Source organism: Zootoca vivipara, chromosome 12, assembly GCF_965207765.1.
Source record: "Zootoca vivipara chromosome 12, rZooViv2.hap1.1, whole genome shotgun sequence".
Taxonomy (NCBI): Eukaryota; Metazoa; Chordata; class Lepidosauria; order Squamata; family Lacertidae; genus Zootoca; species Zootoca vivipara.
This window is the reverse complement of record NC_142595.1, coordinates 26,601,831-26,629,343: the sequence shown is the minus strand read 5'-3', so window position 1 is coordinate 26,629,343 and position 27,513 is coordinate 26,601,831. Positions and strand designations below refer to the sequence as shown.

Here is a 27,513-nt window from a genome sequence, read left to right as displayed (position 1 = left end):
CTAACTATTGTGAGAAGCCGCAGAAGAGAGTTGTAGAAATTAGTTTATAGCTAGCTCAAGCCAGTTTTAGAGTTGCTTAAATGAGCCTCTTCAAAAACAGTGTGCACTGTTGTATCCTCAGTGCCAAGTTTTTTGTTTTTTGTTTGGTAAAAAAGCACCCAACAGAGAAATACAGCTGAGATCCCAATTGTGGGGGATGTTCCTGTTGATACCTAGGAAGAATAACAACCTGCTTTGTCTCTACTTACAACAGAAATAATAAGATGCAACAAAAACATACCTAGCCAGCAAATAAAACTTTTAACAACAGTAGCAGTAAAATATATAACATGAGCAGAAGGATTACATACCACTTATGGCAAGGCCAAGCTATACAGTACACCCTCAAAAGCCATAAAGCTTTCCTAAGCATGAATTTTTAATTCTGTGGTGGAAGACCAGCAAGCCGGATATTCCAAAGTCTGGGCCTGACACAAGAAAAAGCCCACTGACTCCTTCAAACCAAATGTCTGTTTGAAAGCAAGGAAAGGTCTCTGTAGACGACCTTTGTGTGTAGTCAGGCAAATACAGAAGGAAGTTACCCTTCATATATCCACTGTGCCCTTACGTAGTTACCTTTTTAATCTCCGAAAGAGCAGTAGATAGATATGACAGATATGTCATAATTAGTACATTTATCTGTCCTCTTCAATAGAACTCAAGATGGTGTTGCCAGGGAGGCTCCCACACAGGCACTGACTAGACATAGACTCGATCAGTTGCTGCATGAGGTGCCTTCAGGCCGTGATGTCTCCATAGCATCAGGACTATTAACCTCACAGCTAACCAGAGCTCAGGCTGCATTTTGGCTTAACTTCAGAACTACCTTGTTGTTTTCAATCCACTCCATTTTGAAATATCAAATCCTTGACCTTTTCACTTGGAGAAATATGCAGTATGTGGGAGCTTTCCTTCTGTTCCATACAGAAACTTCTTAATGATCTCCCTTAATGGAACTATGTAGTTGTTAGTGCAAATAGGAGGAGAAAGTGAGGGTATTCTTGCAGTCCTTTCTCCTTCCACCATTTGCACATATAAATAAAGTACCCATTGACTTCTTCTTCAGCTGACTTTGCCTTCATGTATAGGCTCTGGGCATTACCTCCCAAACCACATGCACCACTACAAATATTTCCATGCTGTTGTGATTTGTATGCACGTCATCAATTTATTGTGATTGTCCAGAGCCACTTGGAAAGCACTTAGCTGCAGGTAAGCAACTTCCATTTTCTCTCTGTGCAGTTTTGGTTCTCTTGGACTTAGAGTTATGGGGTGGGGTCTACAGTAACTTTTAGTTGTAACCGCAGCCTGCTTTAGTCTACTTCCTGGCTCATGATTCTTGTCCATTTCCAACATTCAGTCATTAGGGCTGCCTCCTGATACAGGGGAGAAAATCAAGTCATCTTTATATCATACAGGTATAAAGGAATTGATAAAAGTTCTGAAAAGTCTGTTATGCCAGCAAAGAGACTAAAAAAAAAAGAGAGAGGTCCACATTAACACTTTCTCAAATTCTTCTCAGTAGAGACACTGCATGTTGCCCAGGCCCACATATCTAAGAACACCCCACATTCTTCCCCTCTTCAGCCAGTAACATCTTTTGGGAGACTAAAGAGGCTCATATCCTGAAGAAAATAGAGAATTATGTCCCCGAACGCTGCCACAATTCAAGCTCATTTTTGTCACTGTCCTTTATGCATAAATTGTAGGAGGTTGTGGATTCCTGCTCTTCTGGACACCTTATTACAAAAAGTAGATATCTACCGCTTGATTCTGAAAAGTGGGAATTGGCAAATTCCTGACAACAGTGACCAATTGTGGTGATGAATGACTTATTTACTTTTACAGAATAAATTGCTCTGAACATTTTGTTTGCTTATATAAAGAACACATATTACTGTCGTGCTCTAGTATTTGGAAGTACACTTTCATGCAAAGCAAGGCATGGCCCACAAAATTCTTAAAATGGTAGTAGTAATGATCTAAACCTAGTACCGAAAGGGAAAAAAAATCTGTCATCTTTGGACTTCTTGACTTTTTGCTTTCATTTTTGTTGTCAGTTGATGCACCTCACTGATCAGTTGCTTTTAACAGCTTCACCTTAGTTGCTTTGATGCTGCCACTGAAACTTGACTTTGGCGTTTTCTAGTCCTGCCTTTTCTTTCTAATGCCTGATATTTCTGCTAGCTGACGGTCACATATGCATGCACACTCTTTGCGTTATGAAGATGAATTCAAGCACATTTTGCACCAAGGACAGACCATACTCCAAAACTGATCTCCTTTTGCTGAGTGCTGAATGTGTGTATTTCCAGGCTCTCCCCTCCAGATACCAGTTGATGATGGATCTGATGAACCAGAGTCTGAGGCTTCTGATGCTAAGAGTACCCCAACTGTGGAAGGTGGGAACTCTTCGTCTCGTTACTTTGAAATTCACAGCAGTCAGCACTTTATTCTTTAGAAGTGCACCAATATCTTTCCCTCCCAAATAAGCAGAGACTTTCTTTGATTGTTGCTTCCAATTTTAAATTATCTGTATTTAGTTTTGACAGTTGCTGACACAAGAATCACTATACACAGGATAAACCGCATTCCTACTTTCTCAAACCCAGCATGTCTACGCTCAGCCAAATAATATATTCAAGGTCCTTGATAGGTTGTTAGATTTTGACATTCTTTTAACAATTATTATCCAGTAAGAAATTAAACAGAAAAACTCTGTTAGCAGGAAGGCCCTTTCCAGCACACTGAAGAAAATTCAGACTGTAGCCACTTTCTCTTAAGGCTCTATCTATACTACCGGTTTACCCCCAGTCATTGCCAAACTGGGCTTGATTTCATGAACTCTGGTCTTCCTACAGCATCTACACTGTAAATTTCTAAGCATAATAGGGGTTTGTATTGTATGCAAGCTTAACTAGACTGCTGTCTTACATACTGCAAACCAACTGATGATGTGCTAGTCATTTATGAGCTGAAAGAAATATTGTTCATTATTACATTATAATCTAGAAATCATTCTTGCGCTCTACAGGTGAGTGGATGGGTAGTTAAAAACCTACCGTACTTGCATGGTTAAGAGTAGAGTATACTGTTTGAAGTGGGATAAATTTCTACACTATAATTTAAAAGTTAGTCATGTAGCAGAATCCCAATTTCTCTCTCTCTAATTGTGCCACATTTGCCTGTTAACTTAAGCCCTTTATCTTATCGAAATACATGCAAAATTGCACCCTTGAGTGAAATTATTGTTCTCTCTTCTGTTCCTTGGCTAAACTGAGCACATTTGTAGCATAAGATTGTCCTGAATCTACCGTAGTGCAGGCATCCCCAAACTGCGGCCCTCCAGATGTTTTGGCGTACAACTCCCATGATCCCTAGCTAACAGGACCAGTGGTTGGGGAAGATGGGAATTGTAGTCCAAAACATCTGGAGGGCCGAAGTTTGGGGATGCCTGATCTAGTGCAATGGGAAAGTCATAGCTGAGGCTGGCCGAGTTACTCAACCTGATTTGGGAGTAGGCAAAATGTAGGTGACAAAAGTTGATAGAGGGGGAAAGCCAGGAAAATAATGCGAGTCAACTCTTGGCCAGAATGACTCAAGGTAACATGTAGTGTATGCATGTCCTTATTGGTATATTTAAAGCTACATTTCAAAAATATTGAAATGAAACTTGGTGGCATTTTTTGTGGGAGAGAGGGAGAATTAAATTATTTTTCTCTTTTGGGCTGGAAATGCTCTTGAAGATTCAGATATCCAAAGTGTTCTACACTTAATAACTACTTGTTCCATTAGATATTATTTTTTGGTAACATTGTAATCTGTGAAACCTGGCAAGTAGAATCTTTTAGATTGGGCATCTTGAAGAATCATTAAATCCATAAGGTAAGCAATTTTCTAAATGTTCTTTTGGCGACAACCAAATGCACACAATTTTGGCAACAAATATCTAAAGATTGAACAATATGCAAAACTGAAGCAAATTTATTTGTAACCATATCCTTAGAACATCATCAAACAGAAATATTTAGAAGGATATCAGACATTTTGAGCTCCTGGCATCAGTAGTGTTAGGGAAATCAACAAAAAGGGGAAAAGGTCTTATAAAAATCATTCACTCTGAAGATCTTTAGCTGAAGGAGGACAATGGATCTATGTGCCAGTCCTTTGAAAAGGGCCAAAATAGCTAACATAATAATAGTTTATCACTTGTTTGTTACTCTGGGTTCCTTTGGGAGCAAGGGCAGGATATAAATTTAATAAGCCAGTCAAGTCAACTTTGCTGTCCCTAGATCTCTTCTCTCAGAAAAAATGGAGGTAAAAGTTTTTTTTATAAAAACAACAACTCCTTGTACTCCCATTGTCTGTCTCATTGTTTGTCCTGTCTATGTTCTGTCTCTTGTCTTAGCTTGAGTGAAAAACGTGGGTTAAGGAGTTGGTAGTGGAGCATAAATGGTATACTCTGTAACTTGCCATGAGTGATAAGTCAAGGCCTTTAACACAGGCATCCCCAAACTGCGGCCCTCCAGATGTTTTGGCCTACAACTCCCATGATCCCTAGCTAACAGGACCAGTGGTCAGAGATGATGGGAATTGTAGTTCAAAACATCTGGAGGGCCGAAGTTTGGGGATGCCTGCTTTAACACCACTAACCTACCCAAGAAAACAGACACTGCACCTGCTTGGGAAGTTTCTGGTGTCATGTTTCATATTTCTGCCACCAGACTTAGTGGCCAACCCTCTGTTATTTGTATGGCCGCTTTCCTATTCTGATCACCCATAAACACAAACCTATGCCACATGTGCCAGGGCTCAATGTAGGTATCCCCTTTATCTGGAAGAAGCAAAAATGAGTCCATGAAAGTCTGCCACCTACAAACCTCTCGATGACTCCATGAGCTGACAAGTAAACATGGGGGTGAGGAGGACTATACATTTTAACTTCAAGGAGGTAGAATGAATTGAACAAGGGTCTTGGATGTGAGCTTCGGGTTCAAATTCCTTTTCAAGCTTGCAGTTTGTGTGGCTTTGAGCAATAATTAGTATGCAGATTTATATCCCAAACCTTTTAGGTTTAATTGGCTCTTGTTTCTGGATGCAAACCTCATCCTCATCTCATCTGAAGAAAGCATGGTACATGACTGCTTTTGAGTTGCCATCTTTTACAGCAGGCTTTTACTCCATTTTCTTAAAGTAGCTAATATCTGAAGAATTTTGTTTTACAGTGCTTTTAGATTGTCAGTTGCTTCATTTTGCCTTTTTGTTTTCAGATGCTACTGTTCCATTAGTGGAGGAGAGGGTGCATGAGAATCGAAATACGACTCGCCAGCATGCAGAGATACCTGAAGGAAATACAGGTGAGGCCTCTTAAAAATGGTATGAAGAAAAGATTGAAATAGGGCCTCTTCACACATGACCAAATTCCTTCCTGGTATGTTTAGTTTACATGTGCTTTGCATTAGTTATTCATAGCACACACACCTACAAATTACACTATTAAAGATCCATGTTGGAAGACATCTTCTCCTGTGTTTTAAGGGGAGATCTCAATATTTACACATGTGTGCACCATTTATAACTGATGCAAAATTTGTGTATTCTGTTTGTGTATATGTATGTATCATAGTTACATCCCCCTCTTACTTTATAAAGCTCTGAGTCAGTTTACATGATGCTTCAAATGATCAGGTGCACACTTGCTTAATTTGAGCACCATTGCTACAGCAGGGTCCTTCATGCCATTTACTGTTATGCATTCCCTGCTTCCCTGAGTGAGAAAAAGTACAGGGCAGGACTACAGAGTTTCATTTCTGAAATGAGAGAACACAATATACTTACAATGTGTCTGTAATTTTTGTTCTTCTTTGCAGTCACACAAGTGGGTTGTGTACCTATAGGGAGCAACATCTCAAAAAAAAAAGTGCTTCAGAAAGCAGGAGCTGGCCCTTGCTCTCTTTTCTTAAATGAGTGGACCTTAAGCTATGAATGAATCTCAGGAGACAGGCAAGTTCCTGTCCAGTTCTTTCTCGGTTGTTGCCTGAACAGCATCATAGAACATATTATCCTTTTGAGATTTTGGGACAGTTTTTTCTTACTTTTCTCTCAAAATTAATCCAGATAGTAGTTCAGTTTTCTGGTTACATTCAGTGTCAGACCCATAGAAACTAATAGACATGACTGACTTAGTTGAATGCAGCCCATTGAAATTAATAGACCTAAGTCCTACTTAAAATAGACCCACTGAAATGAGTGAATCAACTCTGAGTAGGACTAACATTGAGTACTACCCAGTGGGGCATTGGATACAACCACTTCTTTGTACACATTATCATTCCTTTCCTTTGTTCAGTGACTGCTAAGTTCCAACTTTCCTCCTGATTCACCTTACCCTAGGGCTGGCATTAACTAGGTGAGATACACAAAGTAGATTTGTGCTCTGTTGGTTTTATGTTCACTACGTAAGCATGCCTTCCCCCTTCATGGATCAATGCCTTGTCATGGCGAAGGGGCTTGAATAGCTCAGAGAAGCTATGAGCTATACCATGCAGGGCCACCCAAGATGGACAGGTCATAGTGGAGAGTTTTGACTAAACGTGATCCACCTGGAGAAGGAACTGGCAAGCCACTCCAGTATCCCTGCCAAGAAAACTCCATGGACAAAGACAACAGGCATATAAAAGTTATGACGCTGGAAGATGAGCCCCTCAGGTCGGAAGGCGTCCAACATGCTACTGAGGAAGAGCAGAGGACAAGTACAAGTAGATTCAGAGCTGATGAAGCGGCTGGGCCAAAGCCGAAAGGTCGCTCAGTTGCGAATATGCCTGGAAGCGAAAGGAAAGTCCGATGCTGTAAAGAAAAATATTGCATAGGAACCTGGAATGTAAGAACCATGGATGGAGGTAAGCTGGATGTGGTCAAAAATGAGATGACAAGAATAAATATTGACATCCTGGGCATCAGTGAACTAAAATGGAAGGGAATGGGCGAATTCAGTTCAGATGACTATCATATCTACTACTGTGGGCAAGAATCCCGTAGAAGAAATGGAGTGGCCCTCATAGTCAACAAAAGAGTGGCGAAAGCTGTAATGGGATGCAATCTCAAAAATGACAGAATGATCTCAATACGAATCCAAGGTAGACCTTTTAACATCACAGTAATCCAGGTTTATGCACCAACTACCGGTGCTGAAGAAACTGAAATTGACCAATTCTATGAAGACTTACAACACCTTCTAGAAATGACACCAAAGAAGGATGTTCTTCTCATTACAGGGAATTGGAATGCTAAAGTAGGGAATCAAGAGGTAAAAGGAACAACTGGCAAGTTTGGCCTTGGAGTTCAAAATGAAGCAGGGCAAAGGCTAATAGAGTTCTGTCAAGAGAACAAGCTGGTCATCACAAACACTCTTTTCCAACTACACAAGAGACGACTCTACACATGGATATCACCAAATGGGCAGCATCGAAATCAAATTGATTATATTCTCTGCAGCCAAAGATGGAGAAGCTCTATACAGTCAGCAAAAACAAGACCTGGAGCTGACTGTAACTCAGATCACCAGCTTCTTATAGCAAAATTCCAGCTTAAACTGAAGAAAGTAGGAAAAACCACTGGGCCAGTAAGATACAATCTAAATCAAATCCCTTATGAATACACAGTGGAAGTGAGGAACAGGTTTAGGGATTTAGATTTGGTGGACAGAGTGCCTGAAGAACTATGGATGGAGGCTCGTAACATTATACAGGAGGCAGCAACGAAAACCATCCCAAGGAAAAGGAAATGCAAGAAAGCAAAATGGCTGTCCAATGAGGCCTTACAAATAGCGGGGGAGAGGAGGCAAGCAAAATGCAAGGGAGATAGGGAAAGATACAGAAAGCTGAATGCAGATTTCCAAAAAATAGCAAGGAGAGACAAGAGGGCCTTCTTAAACGAGCAATGCAAAGAAATAGAGGAAAACAATAGAATGGGGGAAAACCAGAGATCTGTTCAAGAAAATTGGAGATATGAAAGGAACATTTCGTACAAAGATTACCATAATCAAGGACAAAAGTGGTAAGGACCTAACAGAAGCAGAAGACATCAAGAAGAGGTGGCAAGAATACACAGAGGAATTATACCAGAAAGATATGGAGGTCTCGTACACCCCAGGTAGTGTGGTTGCTGACCTTGAGCCAGACATCTTGCATAGTGAAGTCAAATGGGCCTTAGAAAGCACTGCTAATAACAAGGCCAGTGGAAGTGATGATATTCCAGCTGAACTATTTAAAATTTTAAAAGATGATGCTGTTAAGGTGCTACACCCAATATGTCAGCAAATTTGGAAAACTCAGCAATGGCCAGAGAATTGGAGAAGATCAGTCTACATCCCAATCCCAAAGAAGGGCAGTGCCAAAGAATGTTCCAACTACCGCACAATTGCGCTCATTTCACACGCTAGCAAGGTTATGCTTAAAATTCTACAAGGCAGGCTTAGGCAGTATGTGGACCGAGAACTCCCAGAAGTGCAAGCTGGATTTCGAAGGGGCAGAGGAACCAGAGACCAAATAGCAAACATGTGCTGGATTATGGAGAAAGCTAGAGAGTTCCAGAAAAACGTCTACTTCTGCTTCACTGACTATGCAAAAGCTTTTGACTGTGTCAACCACAGCAAACTATGGCAAGCTCTTAAAGAAATGGGAGTGCCTGATCACCTCATCTGTCTCCTGAGAAATCTCTTATGTGGGACAAGAAGCTACAGTTAGAACTGGATATGGAACAACTGATTGGTTCAAAATTGGGAAAGGAGTACGACAAGGTTGTATATTGTCTCCCTGCTTATTTAACTTATATGCAGAATTCATCATGTGAAAGGCTAGACTAGATGAATCCCAAGCCGGAATTAAGATTGCCGGAAGAAATATCAACAACCTCAGATATGCAGATGACACAACCTTGATGGCAGAAAGTGAGGAGGAATTAAAGAACCTTTTAACGAGGGTGAAAGAGGAGAGCGCAAAATATGGTCTGAAGCTCAACATCAAAAAAACCAAGATCATGGCCACTGGTCCCATCACCTCCTGGCAAATAGAAGGGGAAGAAATGGAGGCAGTGAGAGATTTTACTTTCTTGGGCTCCTTGATCACTGCAGATGGTGACAGCAGTCACGAAATTAAAAGACGCCTGCTTCTTGGGAGAAAAGCAATGACAAACCTAGACAGCATCTTAAAAAGCAGAGACATTACCTTGCCGACAAAGGTCCGTATAGTTAAAGCTATGGTTTTCCCAGTAGTGAATCTGAATCTCTACATCATGTTATGTTTATCTGCCCTATGTACAGTTCGGCTCGTGCTAGTATACTAAATTCCATAATCCAGCCTATGGCTGACAAACCAGTTGACGTACAGCTTGCCTGGGTTCTTCAAGATGTGGATCCTTATATTACTCTACAGGTTGCTAAATTCCTAACAGCCGTCCTCTCGTACAAGAGACGGAATGGAATGTTAGCAGATTATTTATAGTTATAAGAATTTTCTATAATGACATCTGATATTGATTTTAGCGTAGTGCCTAAATTTTTAATCATGATCTTAAACTGTTCTTTTTAATTGTTAATATTTGTCCTTGTGAGCTGTGAATTGTGTTTTATTATTTGTGGCTTGAACGAGTCCACTGTTTTATTTGATTTATTTTGTTGTGTTGTGTTTTATGATGGGCGTAAAGCCAAATAAACATTCTCTGTGTGTGTGATGTATGGAAGTGAGAGCTGGACCATAAAGAAGGCTGATCGCCGAAGAATTGATGCTTTTGAATTATGGTGCTGGAGGAGACTCTTGAGAGTCCCATGGACTGCAAGAAGATCAAACCTATCCATTCTGAAGGAAATCAGCCCTGAGCGCTCACTGGAAGGACAGATCGTGAAGCTGAGGCTCCAATACTTTGGCCACCTCATGAGAAGAGAAGACTCCCTGGAAAAGACCCTGATGTTGGGAAAGATTGAGGGCACTAGGAGAAGGGGACGACAGAGGACGAGATGGTTGGACAGTGTTCTCGAAGCTACGAACATGAGTTTGACCAAACTGCGGAGGCAGTGGAAGACAGGAGTGCCTGGCGTGCTCTGGTCCATGGCATCACGAAGAGTCGGACACGACTAAATGACTAAACAACAACAACGTAAGCATGCAGGAACAGAGCCTCTCATCTAAATGCCTCATCTGACAGTGTGCTTTTATAGGCCTTTGATATCAACAAGTGGTCTAAAGATGATCATGAAGCTGCTTTTTGTTCCACCCTCCCTATAGCTGGAAAAAATACTTTGGCTTTCTGTTTGGACATCCTTTAGTCATGATCGGTACTGCTTTCATTTGCTAACAGAGTCTTTGAAAGGGCATGCCTATTTTTTCTCAATATCTTTATTTTTGGCCAACATACACTGTTGAATTGACTTGCCAACTTAGGAGACGTGGTTTTTTTATCTCTCTTTCATGCTGACACCTTGGCCTGTTTGCACTCCACTATTGAAGGGACAAGTCACACTTCACTAGCACTTTCTTAGGCTGCACCTTTGCCAGAGCTCTGCCAATCAGCTACCTTATCTACTTCATCAAATTTTATCACAGACCATGCTAGCTATATCGGGGACAGGGCAAATGCAACCCTTAGGAGAGTCAGCCTACATAACTGGTTCAATTGAGCTGCCTCCATCCACCTTCGGGTAGGTAATCTTGGCAATCTCCATATATGTGACTGTGTAGAGCCCACGAATAAAAAGTCAAATTACTTCATGGGTGGGATAGCACTTGCTTGTCCCTTGAGGCATGAGCATCATGCAGGGTCTGCCCACTCAAGGGGAGAAAGCCGGTGTGAGCTCCTGAATTTCTAAAACTCAAGACATTTCTGAGATGTTGCTGCAGAATCCATATGTTCTGATTGCATAGAAGACCACTCAAACATTAGTTACAAGCAAACAACTTGTCTTTCCATTTACCAATATAGAAGTGGCCTGTAAGCAGTAGACTGGTACAACAGGAAAAGCTCTGATCCTTCATCAGTTTTCTAAAAAGAACAACTACTTATGCCCCTATAAATCCCTTTAATTTCTCCCCATTTGATTTCAATTTAACTAAATTTGCAGCATTCTCTCTCAATTCAGACCCATTATAAACAGTTTCTCTGCTCTTCCTGCTAGCTCTGATTTGTGTCATATTCCACAGGCTGGTTGTGGGGGGGGGGGAGGGGGAGAGATTTTTCAGACCATTAAGGAAAACATCCCCAGTGACTAGAGAAGAATAATGTTCTTTTGACAAATCCCTAACCCCATCAAGTGACACTGTAGGCAGCAGCACAACGATAGACTCAATAAAAATAATCAAGACAGTTCAATCTCATAACAGTATTGTAAAAACAACAACAGCCCCTGGAGGCAGTTCTTAAGTTATGAGACAAATAACTGAGCCTTGTAAAATGAGTTCCATTAAAAACCAAGATAAATGGGCAGATCAATCTTAATCATACCTAATGGAGGAAGCAGGGACTTGGGACATGAAGAGTCACCCCCCCAAGGGAATTTGGGGTGGGGGGATTGACCAGTTCTATAGGTGTATTATACTCTGCTCTATGACTTTGTGAAGGCATGCAGTAAATCAGAGGTTGAAGGGGGGAAATCAAGAAGCTGCTTGTATATGCTTGTATAGCCATACCTAGGTCTGCATAGTATCAGGCTGTTAACCATTTGGTAGGGAAGGATGCTCTCACTTTTGAGAAACTTCAAAATAAATTCATTGCAATATATATGGTCAGATTTATTTTATTTTATTTATCCATTTATTTTTAGTAAGATTCTATTTTATAAAAGCTGTCAATTTTACTACATCCTTCTCCCAGCTCTGGGCATAATTCACTGCTGAATATGGCTCAAGAGTAGATCAGTGCTGATTTGTTTGAGTGGGGATGTTTCTATCCATTTCATCCCATTTTCATTTAAATGTGCTGCCATTCAGGTTCAATATATTTTATTCCTCTGATATTAAAAAAATAAGTAAAACTGGTAAGAAGGTTAGAGGCATTTGTCTTGTACCATTTTTAATGTTGAAACCATTTTCCCATCCTCGACTTGAAAAATGTAGCTGAGGAAGCAGACTTAGGCTCTACTTCTAGCCTTGAAGACCATGCTGCGGGGGATGCTCAAGGTAAGTACAGCATTGTTGCTCTGCAGAACTTAAAATGCTAAGCTCTGGGCTGTTGGGTTGGGATGGAAGTTACAATCAGATAGAAATAATATTTGGTGTGTGGTGTCCTTTTTTATAGCCCACAAATATTAGCAGTCCTGCTTTTATTTTTATGGTTTAATCCCCTATTTTCATTTTTGCTGGGTTCTGCAATCGCTGTTACCATGAAGGATGAAGCCAGTCCGAACTACCGGGAGCTGCACTAGGATCCAGGGGGCTGCGCACGACCACGCAAATTTGCGCCCCATTTGATGTGGGGAGTGGTCATTATTAAGGAAATTAATGGAACTTAGTACAGTACAGACAATGCTGTTAATAGGTAAAGGTAAAGGGACCCCTGACCATTAGGTCCAGTCGTGACCGACTCTGGGGTTGCGCGCTCATCTCGCATTATTGGCCGAGGGAGCCGGCGTACAGCTTCCAGGTCATGTGGCCAGCATGACAAAGCCGCTTCTGGCAAACCAGAGCAGCACATGGAAACGCCGTTTACCTTCCCGCTGTAGCGGTTCCTATTTATCTGTAATACCCTTTATTAAATCTTTATTAAATGCTGTAATACCCTTTATTAAATCAGTGATTGGTCTTGTTTGGGAATTACCATAAACCATGGTTTTTCATTAGGGAAATGAGCCACAGTAAGTCTTGGGTTTTCATACTCCTCTGGCATGGTTAGGAAGAGTTTAAAAAAAATTCTGTCCATTTGAACTGACTGCAGTTAAGCAATATGTTCAAATCAAGAAAAATTGTGGTTTGTTAATTCTGTTTAGTTAAAACCAGCATACTTCAAACAATAGTCTGTGATGCTGGCTTCTTTCAACTAATTAAAGTTAAGCTAAAATACAGTTAAGGTTTTGCATGCAGTGTTCGACTGTGGTTAATTGAAATCAAAAGTCAAAGCTCCCTATCTCCTCCTTACAGCCACACTGGAGGGGAAGGGGAAGTCATTAGCTTGAGGCTAATGCATTGAACAAATCATTGTTAAACCATTGTTTATTGTGGAGGTGTTTATTGTGGAGACCATTCACCTTCACTACTGTTTTAGAATTTTAGCAACATGTCTCAAAAAAGATAGTGGAGAACTAGTAAAAAGTTTGGGAAAGGAAGGTGGAAGGTGATGATTGAGTGTGCTGGAACACTGCCATCGTGGCGCTAAAGCTGTGAACTATTTTTTTTTTTACCATGCCTTTTCTAACCAAAAATAAATAAATACATTTAGTACTATAATGATAAAGGCCATGAGTGAATAATATTACAGAATAATGATAGATGTTATGAAAATGAAAGTTTTCAGGTAAATAACATACAGATCTAATTTTTGAATTACTTCAACAAACTGGTTGATGTAACTCTTGAAAATGGGAAGAAATATGTTTATGTCTTGTAGCACTGTTTTGATAATAGAGGTGTATTTTTGTTATACATCCAGTATCAGCCTCTATTATTTTGCAATATTTGATGGATTTTGTAAGATAAATGCTTGTGTTTGTGTTTCATTTTCATAACTCACATTTGAGAAGTACAATATTGTCATCTCAAACGGATTAGAAGTTCTGAGGACTACTTTTAGGCTAACCAAAGTAGAGTTGGCTATAGCAAATGGTGCTGTGGTATTCAGTTTTACTCTTTTAATGATATTCTCTCAAATATTTATAATTAATTTAGTAGTGTTCAAAAAATGGCTTTCTATTGATATAAACATGCTAACTTTTTACTGTGCTTAATGCCCTTCTTGTATACCTTAATAGAACTGCATACCTCAGTATTGCTGGGGAGAGTGGAACCAAGAATTTAGGAACACATTGCAAATGGGTTAAGAATGAAATCACTCAAAATCTAAAACAGCTTGTTCATCCAAGGCATATAATAGCCACCCTCACATTTCCTAGAATTTACTCCCTTTGTGGGAGATCATTGATAGGCTAGAGATTGGGGGGAGGGGTTGGGGGGAGAATCTCTGCATCACTAGGCAATGAAATTGAATCTGCACAGACAAAGCCCAACGAGCAGATTGTGTGGAACCCTTTTATGTACCCACTATGCTAAAGATGCCAGATGGATACATGGAGTTCCACACAGCTGAAAGAAGCCAGGAGAAGGCTGTCTTCAGAATTCATAATCAGTTGCAGGATCTTATTGAGAAAGTAGTTATTGGCATGCCCACAAAATCAGTACCTAAAAAAGTTGGTTCATGATTGGGACAAGCCAGCCTAAAAATGATGGAAGGGACGGGACTTCTGAGAGATTCCCTGCTGATTTCAATAAGCAAGCCGGTGGGAATTGCTCACATGGCATATTTTCCAACAGCTGATGGCTCACTCTACTTCAGAGGTGATTTGAAAGAAGTTGCCTTTGGACAGATAAAGGTTGAAGACAGAGACACTGATGAAACAACTCAGCAGGATAGCCTGGATGAGAGAAGGCCATTCGTATCAGAAGATGAAAGGTGTGCCATGGTTGCAGAACTGGATCCCTCTGAGCATATTTACCAAGTTGAGGTTGAAGCTAATGTCGCAAAGGAGAGCAAAACTTTGGAATGTGTACTAGAAGTAGGCAAGCTTTCAGGAGAGAGCATCTCCCTGGAAGGGGAGACATTGGAAACTGTGCAGGCCTCAGAACTGCAAAAGTCTTATGGAAAAAAAGCTCCCTATTGTACACCAGAGAAACAAAGCAGTCGATTGCCACTTCTGAAAGGTGTGTGCATGTGTGTGTGTTGCTGAGTTGTCCTGCTTAAAGAAAGCAAGGCTGCTAAAACCACAAATGATTTTGCACATCTCTCCCTGAATCCTGCTGCTTCAGCAGTTTCCCTGATAAGTTGACAGGAAACAAAAATGTTTGTGTGGCACTGCTCTACATCCATGGCTGTCTGCTTCATTTGGACTTGGGGTGCGAGTACAATCCATTAATATAATGGTTGCATGCTTATGCTGCATGGATGTTGCTGCTTCTCACCAATCACCACCCCAATTTATATTTTGTGGAATTTTAGCTCTTTTCACTTCATCTGAGATCCTCCACTGGCAGGTCTTATAACCAATTAGATAAGACAGTGATGACCAAACTTGGCCCTCTAGCTGTTTTGGGACTACAATGCCCATCATCCCTGACCACTGGTCTTGTTAGCTAGGGATGATGCGAGTTGTAGTCCAAAAACAGCTGGAGACTCAGGTTAGGCCAACACTGAGATAAGATATAGGTAAAGCAAAAATGGAATTAACTGATCTTGGCCTTGATCAGAAACTTGTTATATAAGCTGTGTCTCATCCTTCTTTCAAGTCTCTGATTCTCATCATGCATTCCCATTCTAGCTTATCTAATAGCTGTCAGAGATCACTGTGGTGTGTATTAAACAAAGAATGTTTCACTTATGCTGGCCTTGGCTTAAATCTGTTTAATGCTAATATGAAACAAACATTGACTATAATTTTCTCTCCCTTTCCATTCTGTATTCTATCCATCCATTAACTACATTTACACATGGCACAAATGCTGCACAGTGCACATGTAAACCGTACAATCAAGCCTCATGTGTAAAGACTTCCAAAGGGTGTAAGGGTTTGGGTTTTTCTCTCTCTCACCTACATTCAGGAGAAATAATGTAGAGTAGGGGTAGCCAATGTGGTGTCCTCAAGATGTTCAACTCTCAGCATCCCTGACTATTGATCACACTGGCTGAGACTAATGGGCATTGTTATCCACAACAGCTGAGGGTGATCATGTTGGCTACCCTTTGTATAGGGTGTCAGCTAAAGGTGATAGATGGTGTGACCTATAGGCAGGAGAAAATGCTTAACAATGGTCCTTCCATAATAAAGTTGGGCTACTTCCTTTACAAATACATTTGCATTAACTTCAAAAGAATATTCAGTTTGCTGTATGAAATTTTGCATGATTTCAGGCATCTCAAGCTATTCCTATTTTTTTGAGGAACTGCGTGAATAGAAAATACATGTATGTATCTTCTTTTAGAACATCCCTTTCTTCATTGTCTCCTCATAGTTTCATATGTGGGTTTTTTTTGGGGGGGGGGACCAAAGAGTTTCCTAAATAACAGATATTGACATCACAGTTGGGACCTTTTGGAACTTCTGCAATAAGGAGGCATGAGTCCTCCTCCTCTGCTAATATTTTTGCATCTTGCACACAGGCAAGCAGGTGAAACAATTAGCACTGGTATTTCTTTTTTTCCTTCAGCTTTTCAGAATTAGTAGTAGAGTAAATTGGAATGTTGAAATCCCTTCACAAAGGGTAACCTGATCTTCGTGGGTTGGGGAAACCTAGCCAGATTGGCGAAGTATAAATAATAAATTATATTATTTAATAAATAATATAGTACCGTATATAATAAATATAATATAATAGTATATTATTAGTATATAATAAATAAATATTATTATATTATTACATGGGTTCCAGTGAACACTGCTAGTCATAAATGGCTCATGGGGGTTGTTAATGCACCATCTCTTTGGAAGAAAGATCCTATTGTCAGTTGAGCATGGCCATTGTCTAATATTCCATAGAGTGGGGCATGCTGTTGAATCCTGCCAGAACTGCCCAAATTGTGCAAAGAGATCTTGGATGGACTTTGTAAATCAGCTCAAAGCACTCATATGGGAGAAAGCCTGTGCTACACCCACTAACAGTTTGCTGGACTGTCTTTTAGTTTCTCTGAAGGAATCTTAGCTCAAAGAACTTAACTGTGAGCTTCCTTGGCATTGAAACATCTGGCTGTGTTAGAGGAGATGACCTTTCTGTCAGCTGCAAAGAGAACATTAGAACTGAAAGGGGAGAAAATCAGTAGAACCAAAACTCAAGAAGAAGAGACCCAAGGCCCAGAACAATCCAACTGATACTTATATATTCTTTCCAAACCTGAGCAGTTGATGAATGTGTGAAAATGCTTTGCATAGGCTGATCAGATGACATGGCTCATAACTCCAGAAGCTTCAGTTTGTAGTAAAGAGGGAGGTGCTGGCTACAATTAACTGTCAGAATCTGCTAGAATGAAGAATCTTCTCACTCCTAAGCCATTGAAAAGGAAGCCTCTGGAAAAGAAAAAGATATGTAGGTATAAGGTAAAGTAGAGGATCCCTGGATGGTTAAGTCCAGTCGAATTTGACTATGGCGTGCGGTGCTTGTCTCTGCTTTCAGGCCGAGGCATCCGGCGTTTGTCCGGGTCATGTGGTCAACATGGCTAAACTGCTTCTGGCACAATGGGGCACCATGATGGAAACCAGAGCACACAGAAACGCCGTTTACCTTCCTGCCTCAGCAGTACCTATTTATTTATCTGTGCTGGTATGCTTTTGAACTGCTAGATTAGCAGGAGCTGGGACAAAGCAATGAGAGCTCACTCTGTCTGGACTAAGCATTGGTGATTCTAACGTCAAGTCATTCTATGACAAGCTGCTCTTTGAAAGAAACTCGGTGACTCGTGGCCTTATGGAATTCTTCTGCATCAAGCTTATCACTTCAGCTTGGGGTAGCTGAGAAGTGGGCCCTCATACTCGCCCTGCAATTTATTGTGTTCTGGCAGCATTGGACAATTGTATACAAAATTCTATCAAGAACCAGGGAGGATCGGTAGCATGATTACAGGCTGTACCTAGAATCTTTCGTTAAAAGGCCTCGTTTGTTCAGAAAAGTGGCATGCAGATGTCCAAGCAAATATGGAAAATGTAATAATCAGGGAGCATATTTATTTATTTATTTGCTTTATATTGCCCAAGGCAACCCAGAGTGATATAGATACACAACAAAAGCTATCAACTTTCTCGTAACAGAACAAAAACATTGTGTGCACTTCAGCAGCATAGTACCAGTCTTTATGTGTCCATGTCCAGTCAAGGATTATAATCTTTGCACTCCCCCAGTTTCCTGTAGGGCAGGGGTGAACAGAAAGTTGGTTGCAATCAATCCATCTTTCTCAGGCTGATTTGCAGGCAAACATTTCAGTCTCTCTTCTCCTTTAGCCAATTCTGTTGGCTGAATGTGGGTGTAGCAGTCCCATTTTTGATATATGTTTTTGCTATTTAAAAACAACAAAAGTTTGCGTGACGCTACTTCCTACCAGCAGCCTCTTTGTTGCTCTGCTTGTGCAACTTTTTCCTCAGTGAATAATATGAGGTTGACAATTATCACATTGGACCAGATTTCTGCTGCTCAGCTTTATTGGATGGCCCTAGATTATTGTATGAATAAGCCTCAAATGCAGCTTCTCATATAGAAGTTGTTCCAATCCCATGATGATTTTGGTAGCCCTTTTCTAAACCTCTTTCATAGTCAATTACTAATCCACAAGAGAGTCTCTTCTAAAACATATTATTTCTCTCTAGGTTGCCTGAAGTTTATTGTCCTGTCTAGCTCCCCCCAACTTCTGCAGCAGCCAATTAGATCAGGAAGTCATTGTTAGAAAAACACAAGGAGGCAGGCCCCTGCATGCGGTGGGGAGGGGGTGTGGGCAGCCGGGTACACTAGCCCCAGGCCTTGCTGGGCTAAGGCGATTGAAGGGCCCCACCAGGGACTGGCTGTTTTTTTGTTTGAGTTTATAACTTTATTCTAACAAGGCTCCTGCCCCGGGCCTCAGACAAGTTCTGCATGGGCCTGCAAGGAGGTAAGACTCCTTGGGTTGCAATAAATTCTAATGACTAAAAATCTGAAAGGGAAATTTATGTCAGTTTAGCACCCTGGGTAGTGATATTGAGGGATATGTGATGTGGGCAGTTGAAACCCTTTCGGGAATGAAAGTGCTTTAATTCTGAATGATTTTAACTGATTTTGAAACCTGAGCTTTCAGCTTGCCCTAAGGTCAACACTTACCCCCTAGTTTACATGCTAAACCAGGCCTTTACTGAGCTTGAATTGGGATTTTTTAAATAGCCTAATGTTTTAAGTTTTAACTTACACTCTTATTTTGAACACTAAATAGATTTTAAGTGTTATAAAAACTGAATTTAAAGCTGAAAGCCTAAGGTCGGGTCCCCCCACTGAACTATTTTAAACTGGTTTTAACTGACCTGAAAGCTGAAACTTTAGCTTTTAACTTGGACTGAACTTAACCCTTTCACTAAATTTACATGTTTCCCTTTATGGCCTATAACTGAACCCTACACTTAGAGTGAGCTGAAAGCAAGGCTTACACTTTTTAGTTTGAGCTGATTTTTCCACTAGCTAGGTTGTATTGTTTGGAACTAATTAGTAGCTTCTTTATCCCCTATCAAAATGATAAACTTTGATTTAGTGTTTTGTATGAATTGATCCAAAGCAGGTAAAGCAACATTCTGTTAGAGAGGAGCATGAATACTTTTGACACATAATCATACTTTTTGTCCCAAGTAAGTGTTTTGTTAAACTTGGGTGTTACATTATAGGGAGTGTGGAAACTACCTGAACCAACTAAATGGTTCAGCTTTAACTGGTTTGCTGCTTTTTTCAGATAGTTTAATGCAGACAGGCAGAGGTTATTGGACTACTTGTATTTAGAAGTCTTTGGGGTTATTAAAAGTGATCTGTTACTTTAGTGGTTAAAGGCCACGGTGCTGTTGCCAGTTCCTGACATCACACTGCAAACAGAGCTTCACACAAAACACTTGGAAGAGCTTCCAGAAGTGGTACCAATCAGTTGGGAACTCTTATTATTTTTTCATTCTCAATACAGCTGGCAATATTTATTTATTTTATTTTGCTTTCCCAGATGGTGTGAGGCACAACACGCTTGCTTGTTGCATTAAAGCTTAGCCTGAAAGAGTGAGAGCAAATTTATAAATCAGAAGTATAGTTCTATAAGGAATTGAGCTTTCCTACTACTGTTTATGCAAGGGCAGAGGAGAGTTGCATGCTACAGTTACAATCTGAGTGGCTTACCTTCTCCAGAAGCTATTTTAGAACCGCTACCCCTCCACGCACCAAAATGTAACAGTAATTCTCCTTTCTCATCAGCTCGAATGGACAACAAAGATAAAAATGAGACTGGGACTGAAGAGCCTAAACCAAAGGTAAGCTGGCAAGCATACTGTATATGAACATGGATGCAATTCATCCTCTCTGCAGTCTTTGTTCTTCCTTAAAACATTTTTTCTTGTATCTTGATGGAGTAAATATTTTGCTTTCTGCTAGAAACCTTTAAATGCAGTTGGTTGTCTTCCCCCATCACCACCACTTTTTGTTTTGCAAGACCCAGTGTGAATTCTAAGTTAAGAATCCCTTTAAAATCAGTATTTTAAGCTCGAGAAGCCACTTTCTTCCGTGTAACTAAACTAGGTGTGAACAGGAAGTTGCTGCTGTAAAACTTGACATCTCCTTTTGCATCTAGTTTCATTCAAGCCTGAGTTTCTCTGAGAAGCATTTCTGTATGGTAATCAGCGTTAAGCTTGTTTGTGGAACTTCCGCTTTAGGGACAGCCTCTCTTCCTCCCTGTGGTGCTGGCTTTGGAGAATCCTGCCCACTAGTTTAAACACGTTTTAATGTGGGCTTGATTTTATTGTGTATTTCTATGTGTAGCTTTTAAAGTATAACCTACTTAGGGCTAATGGTGAGAGGGATAGAAATCTATAACAATAAACAAACAAACAAACAATATATAGTGAATGAAAGCTCCTTTTTGCTGTACAAAAATCAGCAGCTGTCATACTTTGCCCTATAACTCAAGCTTTGAAAGGATTGTTTGCCTCATTAATCAGAAACACAAAAAGAAAAGACTGAATTGCCTAAAGAGCAAATAAGGCAAGCCACAAAATGGATCAGAGCACCCACAGGAAGCTTGAAAATAAGGATTGCTTTGACAGGCCCACAGACTTGCCTGGAAAAGGCATGTGACTAGAAGGACTACAGTTTTATTCTGCCAGTTTTTTAAAGGCTTGTTCTCCCAAGCCTCTGTTTATGGGTTAGGTTTTGGAACTTAACTTCTCTCTCCCCTTCCTAGCTCTCAAACAGATTGCCTGGAAAATGTCTGCTGGCCATGTAGATAGCAATACATCCACAGAGCCTGGCTTGTTTGTTGATCATTGTAGTTCAGAAACCCTTCTTCCTCATTCAGTAGTAATAATGAAGTGACTTATTGGTGAAGAGGCTGAAGCAAACTTCTTTATTTAATGGAAACCTGTTCAGACACTAATCAGCTATTCCCATGGGAGTAAAACAATAAATGGAAAAATCTGTGGTTTTTCTAGGTTATGTTGCAAGCTTAAAGGGATTGACGGAGCCAGTAGTAGTTGGCAAATTGGCTCAGGTGGGGCTGCATTGCTGTCCCCGCTTTCAAACAGCGTGTTGCTGCTGCTTACTGGGAGGGGGAGAGGGCAAGGCAACTGAGAGCTCAGCAGGTACTGGTGTGGCAGCAGAGCCAGTTGAACACTCCTCCTACACCAAGTTCTCATTGCCTTCCTACTTCCCCTCTCAATAAGCAGCAACATCATGTCATGATTGGAAGGCAAGAGAGCAAGGCAGCCAGATCTGTGCTGCCCTGCCAGCCACTCCTAGATGTAGCTGTCACCATCTCTCCCAGAATTCTTCTTTATGGTGGAAACCAATGCCACGGAACTGATAAATGCAATATCTGGGAGCATTTTTACTTTCAGATGCTCCTTTGATGATGTACTCTTCAAAAACCTGTGATTTTGGTAACCTATCCTTCTAAGGGTGAAATAGATGATGTGATGCTTTGAAATTCTTCTTAATGCCAGTGCAGTGCAGGAGATAGAGAGCCAATTTCAGTTAGGTTTTGACTTACTTTTAACATGTTTAAGGCCATTGGTCATTCTGACTTTACTTTAACCACCACACTTTTTCAGTTTGATTATTTTTTACATTTTTCTCATGCTGATCTTTGGTTTTATTTTATTTTGTTCACATGTTTTTAAGACATCCATACCTTCCTCTGTCAAAATCTTGGAAGGTAGATCCTCCATTATTCCCAAACGAAACTCCTCTGTTAGTTCTATCCCTTTGAAAAAACCCTCCAACCCTGCTGAGTCCTCAGTATCAACCTCCATCCCTAAATGCATCTCTTCTATCGCATCCCGACCAACCAGTACAGGAACAAAAGAGAAAAGGGGCAAGGTAAGAAATGGTGTAAAAAGAAGTTGGTGGAGTGTGGGGCTGGGGTAAATATATTTCTTTCCCATTTGCTTAGATTCCTTGCATTAGGTTGGGTGTGCATTTACTGTACAGCAAATTGCATGCAAGTGGCTGTTGTTGTTTTTTGTAATTTGTACTTACCTGACTGTTTCCTATTGACCAAGATATGAATATACTTTACTTGGTTATGGCTAGCTACTACTACCCCAATCTATTGCCTTTTTCTCCCATTTTAAGAGATTGTGCTAGGATTGACTAGTAATTATAACTATGCTGAAGAATACTTCTTTCTAATAGTTGAACAAGCAGCCTCACAATGCACTTAATATTGTACTTAATTTGCACATAAATGAAGTCAAATAAATTGCCACTTGATGCATTAATGTGCTTAGATTGAGTGTTATTTATTTAGACTACAAACTGCCCCACATCTGCAGATCTTTGCAATTTAGAGAAGAAATGAAAAGTGCAAATATAAATTCCCTTTAGCCAACTTTGTTTATTCTGCTTAAATCCTTATCAGTTTTTTTATATTCATGTTTTTTTCCTGGACATTGCCAGCGTATTACTGAGCTTTATTTAGTTAATGGATACGTAAGACATTTGATGTTGCTTGTTGCTCAGGTTTTCCAGATGGCACAGTATTTGCATGTTATCACACCTGCTCCTGTGGTGACGTAACATTGAAAGATTTATTCAACAGTCACACATGTTTTCATGTGGATACCGCATTTTTATGCTACAGAAAGGAATAATGAAATAAGTGCATTTAGTTAATGTGGGTGAAAGAGGGATTATGTAATACAGTACTGTACTGTTGTTACAGTGGATATCTATTCTAAAACCTGCATGTTTAGGAGCTAAGTAGGAACAACGCATCATGATCTTTGCCTTTGGACAAGCCATTAGTTTTACTTTACATAAGTTGTTCATTATTTATGTTCTGAAATCAAATGAGAAAATGGTAGAATTGAATAGAATAGCATTTGGTATGCCAAGCCTCATAAAAATACATGGTAAAGTCTTGAAACTTGTATTGGCATTGTGAGTCCATTTCTTAGGCTTAGGCTTAGGTTGAAAATGTGTAAATAAAGAGGAAATCCCCTTAATCCACAGCAATTTACTCTGCTTTTTTTAGTCTATGAGCAGTCAATAAATACTGCCCTTTCTCAATTTCTGTCACCAGGGTCCAGATATGAAAACGAAGATAGCCACTGCACGTCCTGGTATGGGACAAAATCAGAAGAGTCCAGCCAATGCTTCTCGAATCCCTGCCAAAACTCCCACCATCCCCAAGACACCACCCAGCCTTGGTAAGAGAAGATTTTTGTGTGTGTGTGTTGATCATGTTTCACATAGCAGTTTGTATTTTTTATTTTTATTTTGCTTTCTGGAAATTGCTTCAAACAAACTGTGGTTTACTTGAGCTCCCTCACATTCAAATACAAAGGTGTCAGGTTTTTGCTTTTATTTGTAGTGTATCAAGAGAAAGTACAAGTCCTTTCTCAGTATATTCTTCTTGGCAGTTGATGTGACCAAGAACTGTGCATATGCAGATAAACCTTTTAAAAGAACCCGAAAAGCCTCTGAAGAAAGTGGCATAAAGTTGATGTGGCCTAGCACCGCAAAAGTTCATTTGACACAGGCCTCAAGGCAGGAATTTTAATAAAAGTAACATGAGAAGTAGCCTTTTCTCAAAATCATAAGATGAGCTTTTATAAAGGGCAGGGAGCACCAGCCAACCTGTCCATTTCTGCCTCTGACTGCCACCATAATCCTACTCAAGAACCAAATCTCACTCAGCACTGGATGATTGGACAGCAGGTGGCTGCCATCTTGTATCACCCTCAATGCAATGATGACAAAGGGACCTATGATGGTGGTTTTTTGCTACCAGCTTGTCTTCTTTTTAAAGAATCAGCCAAGTTACAGGGAACCAGGCAGAGGGCGTTCTCAGTAGTGGCACCCACCCTGTGGAACGCCCTCCCACCAGATGTCAAAGAGAAAAACAACGACCAGACTTTTAGAAGACATCTGAAGGCAGCCCTGTTTAGGGAAGCTTTTAATGTTTGATGGACTATTGTCTTTTAATATTTTGTTGGAAGCCGCCCAGAGTGGCTGGGGAAACCCAACCAGATGGGCGGGGTAATAATAATAATAATAATAATAATAATAATAATAATAATAATATATTAAGAATCACCTCATTGCACCAAGATGCTGATAGTGGCACCTGCTGGAAAGCCTTGAGCCTAGGTCTTGGTCTGGTGCTGCTTCTACCGCCCCCAGATACATGTGTTTTCCCACAGTCACCCAATGAGTGGTTTACCCAGGCTTGGAGGTAGGGTTAAAATAGGGCTTAATTAAGCTCCTCCTCCTGTGCTCCCCCCCCCAACCTTAGTGCACGTTCCCTGTTTCCCTTTTATTTTCTAATAGTCATTGGAATCTCTGTAGTTTACCCTTCCTCCCCCCCCCCAGCAACCAGGATGCAAGATTACCATTGTTTTTCATGGAGGGGTTCTTTTTGTTCTTTCAGCTGCCAAAAAGGAGCAAAGAAGGCCCCCTAACACAGCATCAAAATCTGAGAGAGGTAAAAAAAGTTTACTATTTCCTCTTCATTCCTAACAAATCCTGTCCGCTAGCATTGACCATAAATTCTGTAAAACCTTGATATTTAAATTACCATTCTTTTGGGTAGGTAAAAGGTTGTTTTATTCATATTTTAAAATATCTTTCCATCTTTCCATTGGAAAGAAAGTTGCAACAGTACAAAATGCAACATAGCATATGTTTTTATTTTTTTATTTAAAACATTTTCATATCACTCTTCATTAAAATTTTAGGGCGGTCTGCAATAAATGCCGATATAATAAAACAACATATTAAAATACAGTAGAAACGGCAACAACTGCAGTAGCTGAACAGTTTTCAGTGGCAAAGAACTGGATGAACAGGTGTATTTTCAGAAGGTGCTAAAAACTCACCAAAGTTGGTTCCTGCCTTAATTCAGTGGGGAGATGATTCCATAAGCTAGGTGCTCTAACAGAAAGCATCCTCCCCCTGCTTGCTGCCATGTGGATTTCTCCAGGTTGTGGCCCAGCCAGGAGAGTCTCGTCTTGGCATTTCAACAACTGGGCAGGTCTATACTGGTTAAGGTGTTTCTTCCGGTACCCAGATCCCAAGTTGTTTAGGTCTTTGAAAGTCAGCAACAAAACTTTAAATGTGGTTGGTACAAAATTGGCAGCCATTGCTGCTCTGCTTCCCTTGTGGAGCTAGATTCCTTCATGCATATTGAACAGTATGGAAGGTTCTTTTGAATCAACAGCTAAATGATTACTTAACATATTGTATTTTCAAATTGCAGGTGAACCGATAAAGTCTGGAGATAGGAGTGGCTACAGCAGCCCTGGCTCTCCAGGAACTCCTGGCAGTCGCTCCCGCACACCCTCCCTGCCAACTCCACCAAACAGGGAGCCCAAGAAGGTGGCAGTGGTTCGCACCCCACCAAAATCCCCTTCTTCTGTCAAGAGCCGCTTGCAGACAGCCCCTGTCCCCATGCCAGACCTGAAGAATATAAAGTCCAAGATTGGTTCCACTGAAAATTTGAAGCATCAGCCAGGGGGTGGAAAGGTAAATCCAGTGCACCTTGTGTTTATGTGTGGGCAAATGAAATACAAGTTTGGATTTAGATGGGAAGTTATCTACCTTCCGTTGGTCCCCTTCTCAACTTATATTGCATTCTGACCCTTGTAGCGGCAGCCATCTCTTCAATATGTGAGTCCCCTGAATCTTTACGCACAAATGTCTCTGTGTCGCCCACTACTTTGTATAAAAACCTTTTGACTGGGGCACAAACCCAGCAGTAGCATTACAAGAAAACTAAAACAGCACCTCGAACTTCCTTCTGAAACTAGTCAACTGGGGAAGGAGGCAGGATGGAGAGCAGCTCCTGTGGCCAGACACTCTGAAAATGCCCTGGCTGCCACTTTGAGACTTCCATGGGCAGCACTGTAATTTTGGTTGCTTCAAAACTAAATTTCTGCTGCTTGGAAGAAAAGGCCTATGGCAGAGCCTACTGTGTTATCTTCTCCCTCTCTAGAACTCTGTCTTCTGTCCCAGATATTTTCCACCTCCCTGGAGGGCCTTTTCTATAGCTTGAGAACCACTGTACTACAAAGTAGTGAATGGGCTCAATCTTCTCCATGCCATGTTACATTACTTGCAAAAGTTCTGTTTTCCGGTTCCAACCTCACCCTCTCTGTTCAAAAAGAAGAAGTTTCATCTTTCAGATCACCCTGTGCTCTAAGTGCATTTGTACAAACTAAGGGTTAGAAAGCACATGGAATCTGAGCAAATAGAGTAAATGGAGTATGTATGGAACACTCTTATCAAGAGTAGAGCTGGGGTGACACATATTTAAAAGCCATGTCATAGAATCACTGACTCAACAGTGGTGAGGGAAAGTGCATGGTTAGGTAGAGCTGTGCTGTACCCAACCAACATGTGAAAGAAGAATATAAATGGTATACACATGTCACTTGGCAAATCCTTAAGCTAGGTTTATCTATGTAGACAACTTTCACTGCTAGAACACCTGCTGTGTTTAGAAGAGGCTTGTGCAGGGGGCTGAGAGATAATCTTCCTTCAGCACAGGGGTGAAGAACCTTTCTTAGCTTCAGGATCACATTCCTTTCTGGGCCACATATCAGTGATAGAGGCAAAAGTGAGCAGAGCAATGCATTTAAATGTTACCTTTGTGCAGGAGACTAGGTTTTATACACACTATCCTCCATCTAGTTAAGAAAGAGGCATTATCAATTGCCTTGGTGCCATGCATGCCTTCCATCAGCTTTGGCGGGTGGCTCAGCTATGTCCTTATCTGGACAAGGATAGCCTAACTTCTGATAACTTCTAGGGTTCCTGCAATGTGTTATACTGGTATGTAGGATTGCCTTTGGAAGCTGCAGCTGATTCAGCCAGATTGCTGATTGGCGGAAGATGGACTTAGCTCATTACACCAATTCTGACATGACTTCATTGGCCACCAATAAATTTCCCTGCTCAATTCAAAGTGCTAATCTTGGCTGCTTCACTCCTCTCCCCAAGCACTGGGGAGAAAGAGACCACAATCCTTGCCTTAGGAACTCACACCATTTAGGCTCGTACTGGGAGATTTCTGAGATTGGACTGGGGACCT

General features: G+C 40.7%; 1 protein-coding gene across 24 annotated transcripts in view; it reads left to right on the top strand.

The window, feature by feature from the left end:
* The window catches only part of MAPT (microtubule associated protein tau), a 66,042-nt gene that overhangs the window by 23,351 nt on the left and 15,178 nt on the right, over positions 1-27,513 (top strand). For 10 of the 24 annotated variants that reach the window (XR_004693765.3, XR_015946613.1, XM_035134926.3 and 7 more), the window contains exons 3-11: positions 2,355-2,441; positions 5,310-5,396; positions 12,144-12,206; positions 14,550-14,936; positions 20,184-20,239; positions 22,101-22,298; positions 23,503-23,629; positions 24,853-24,906; positions 25,681-25,946. Coding sequence is in view for 22 of the 24 variants with exons in the window: in XM_035134926.3 (XP_034990817.1) it covers positions 2,355-2,441; positions 5,310-5,396; positions 12,144-12,206; positions 14,550-14,936; positions 20,184-20,239; positions 22,101-22,298; positions 23,503-23,629; positions 24,853-24,906; positions 25,681-25,946 (1,325 nt within the window). In the remaining 2 variants the exon portion in view is untranslated. The remainder of the gene's footprint in view (positions 1-2,354; positions 2,442-5,309; positions 5,397-12,143; positions 12,207-14,549; positions 14,937-20,183; positions 20,240-22,100; positions 22,299-23,502; positions 23,630-24,852; positions 24,907-25,680; positions 25,947-27,513) is intronic. The other 14 variants (XM_035134936.3, XM_035134934.3, XM_088655568.1 and 11 more) reach the window with 5 other exon arrangements.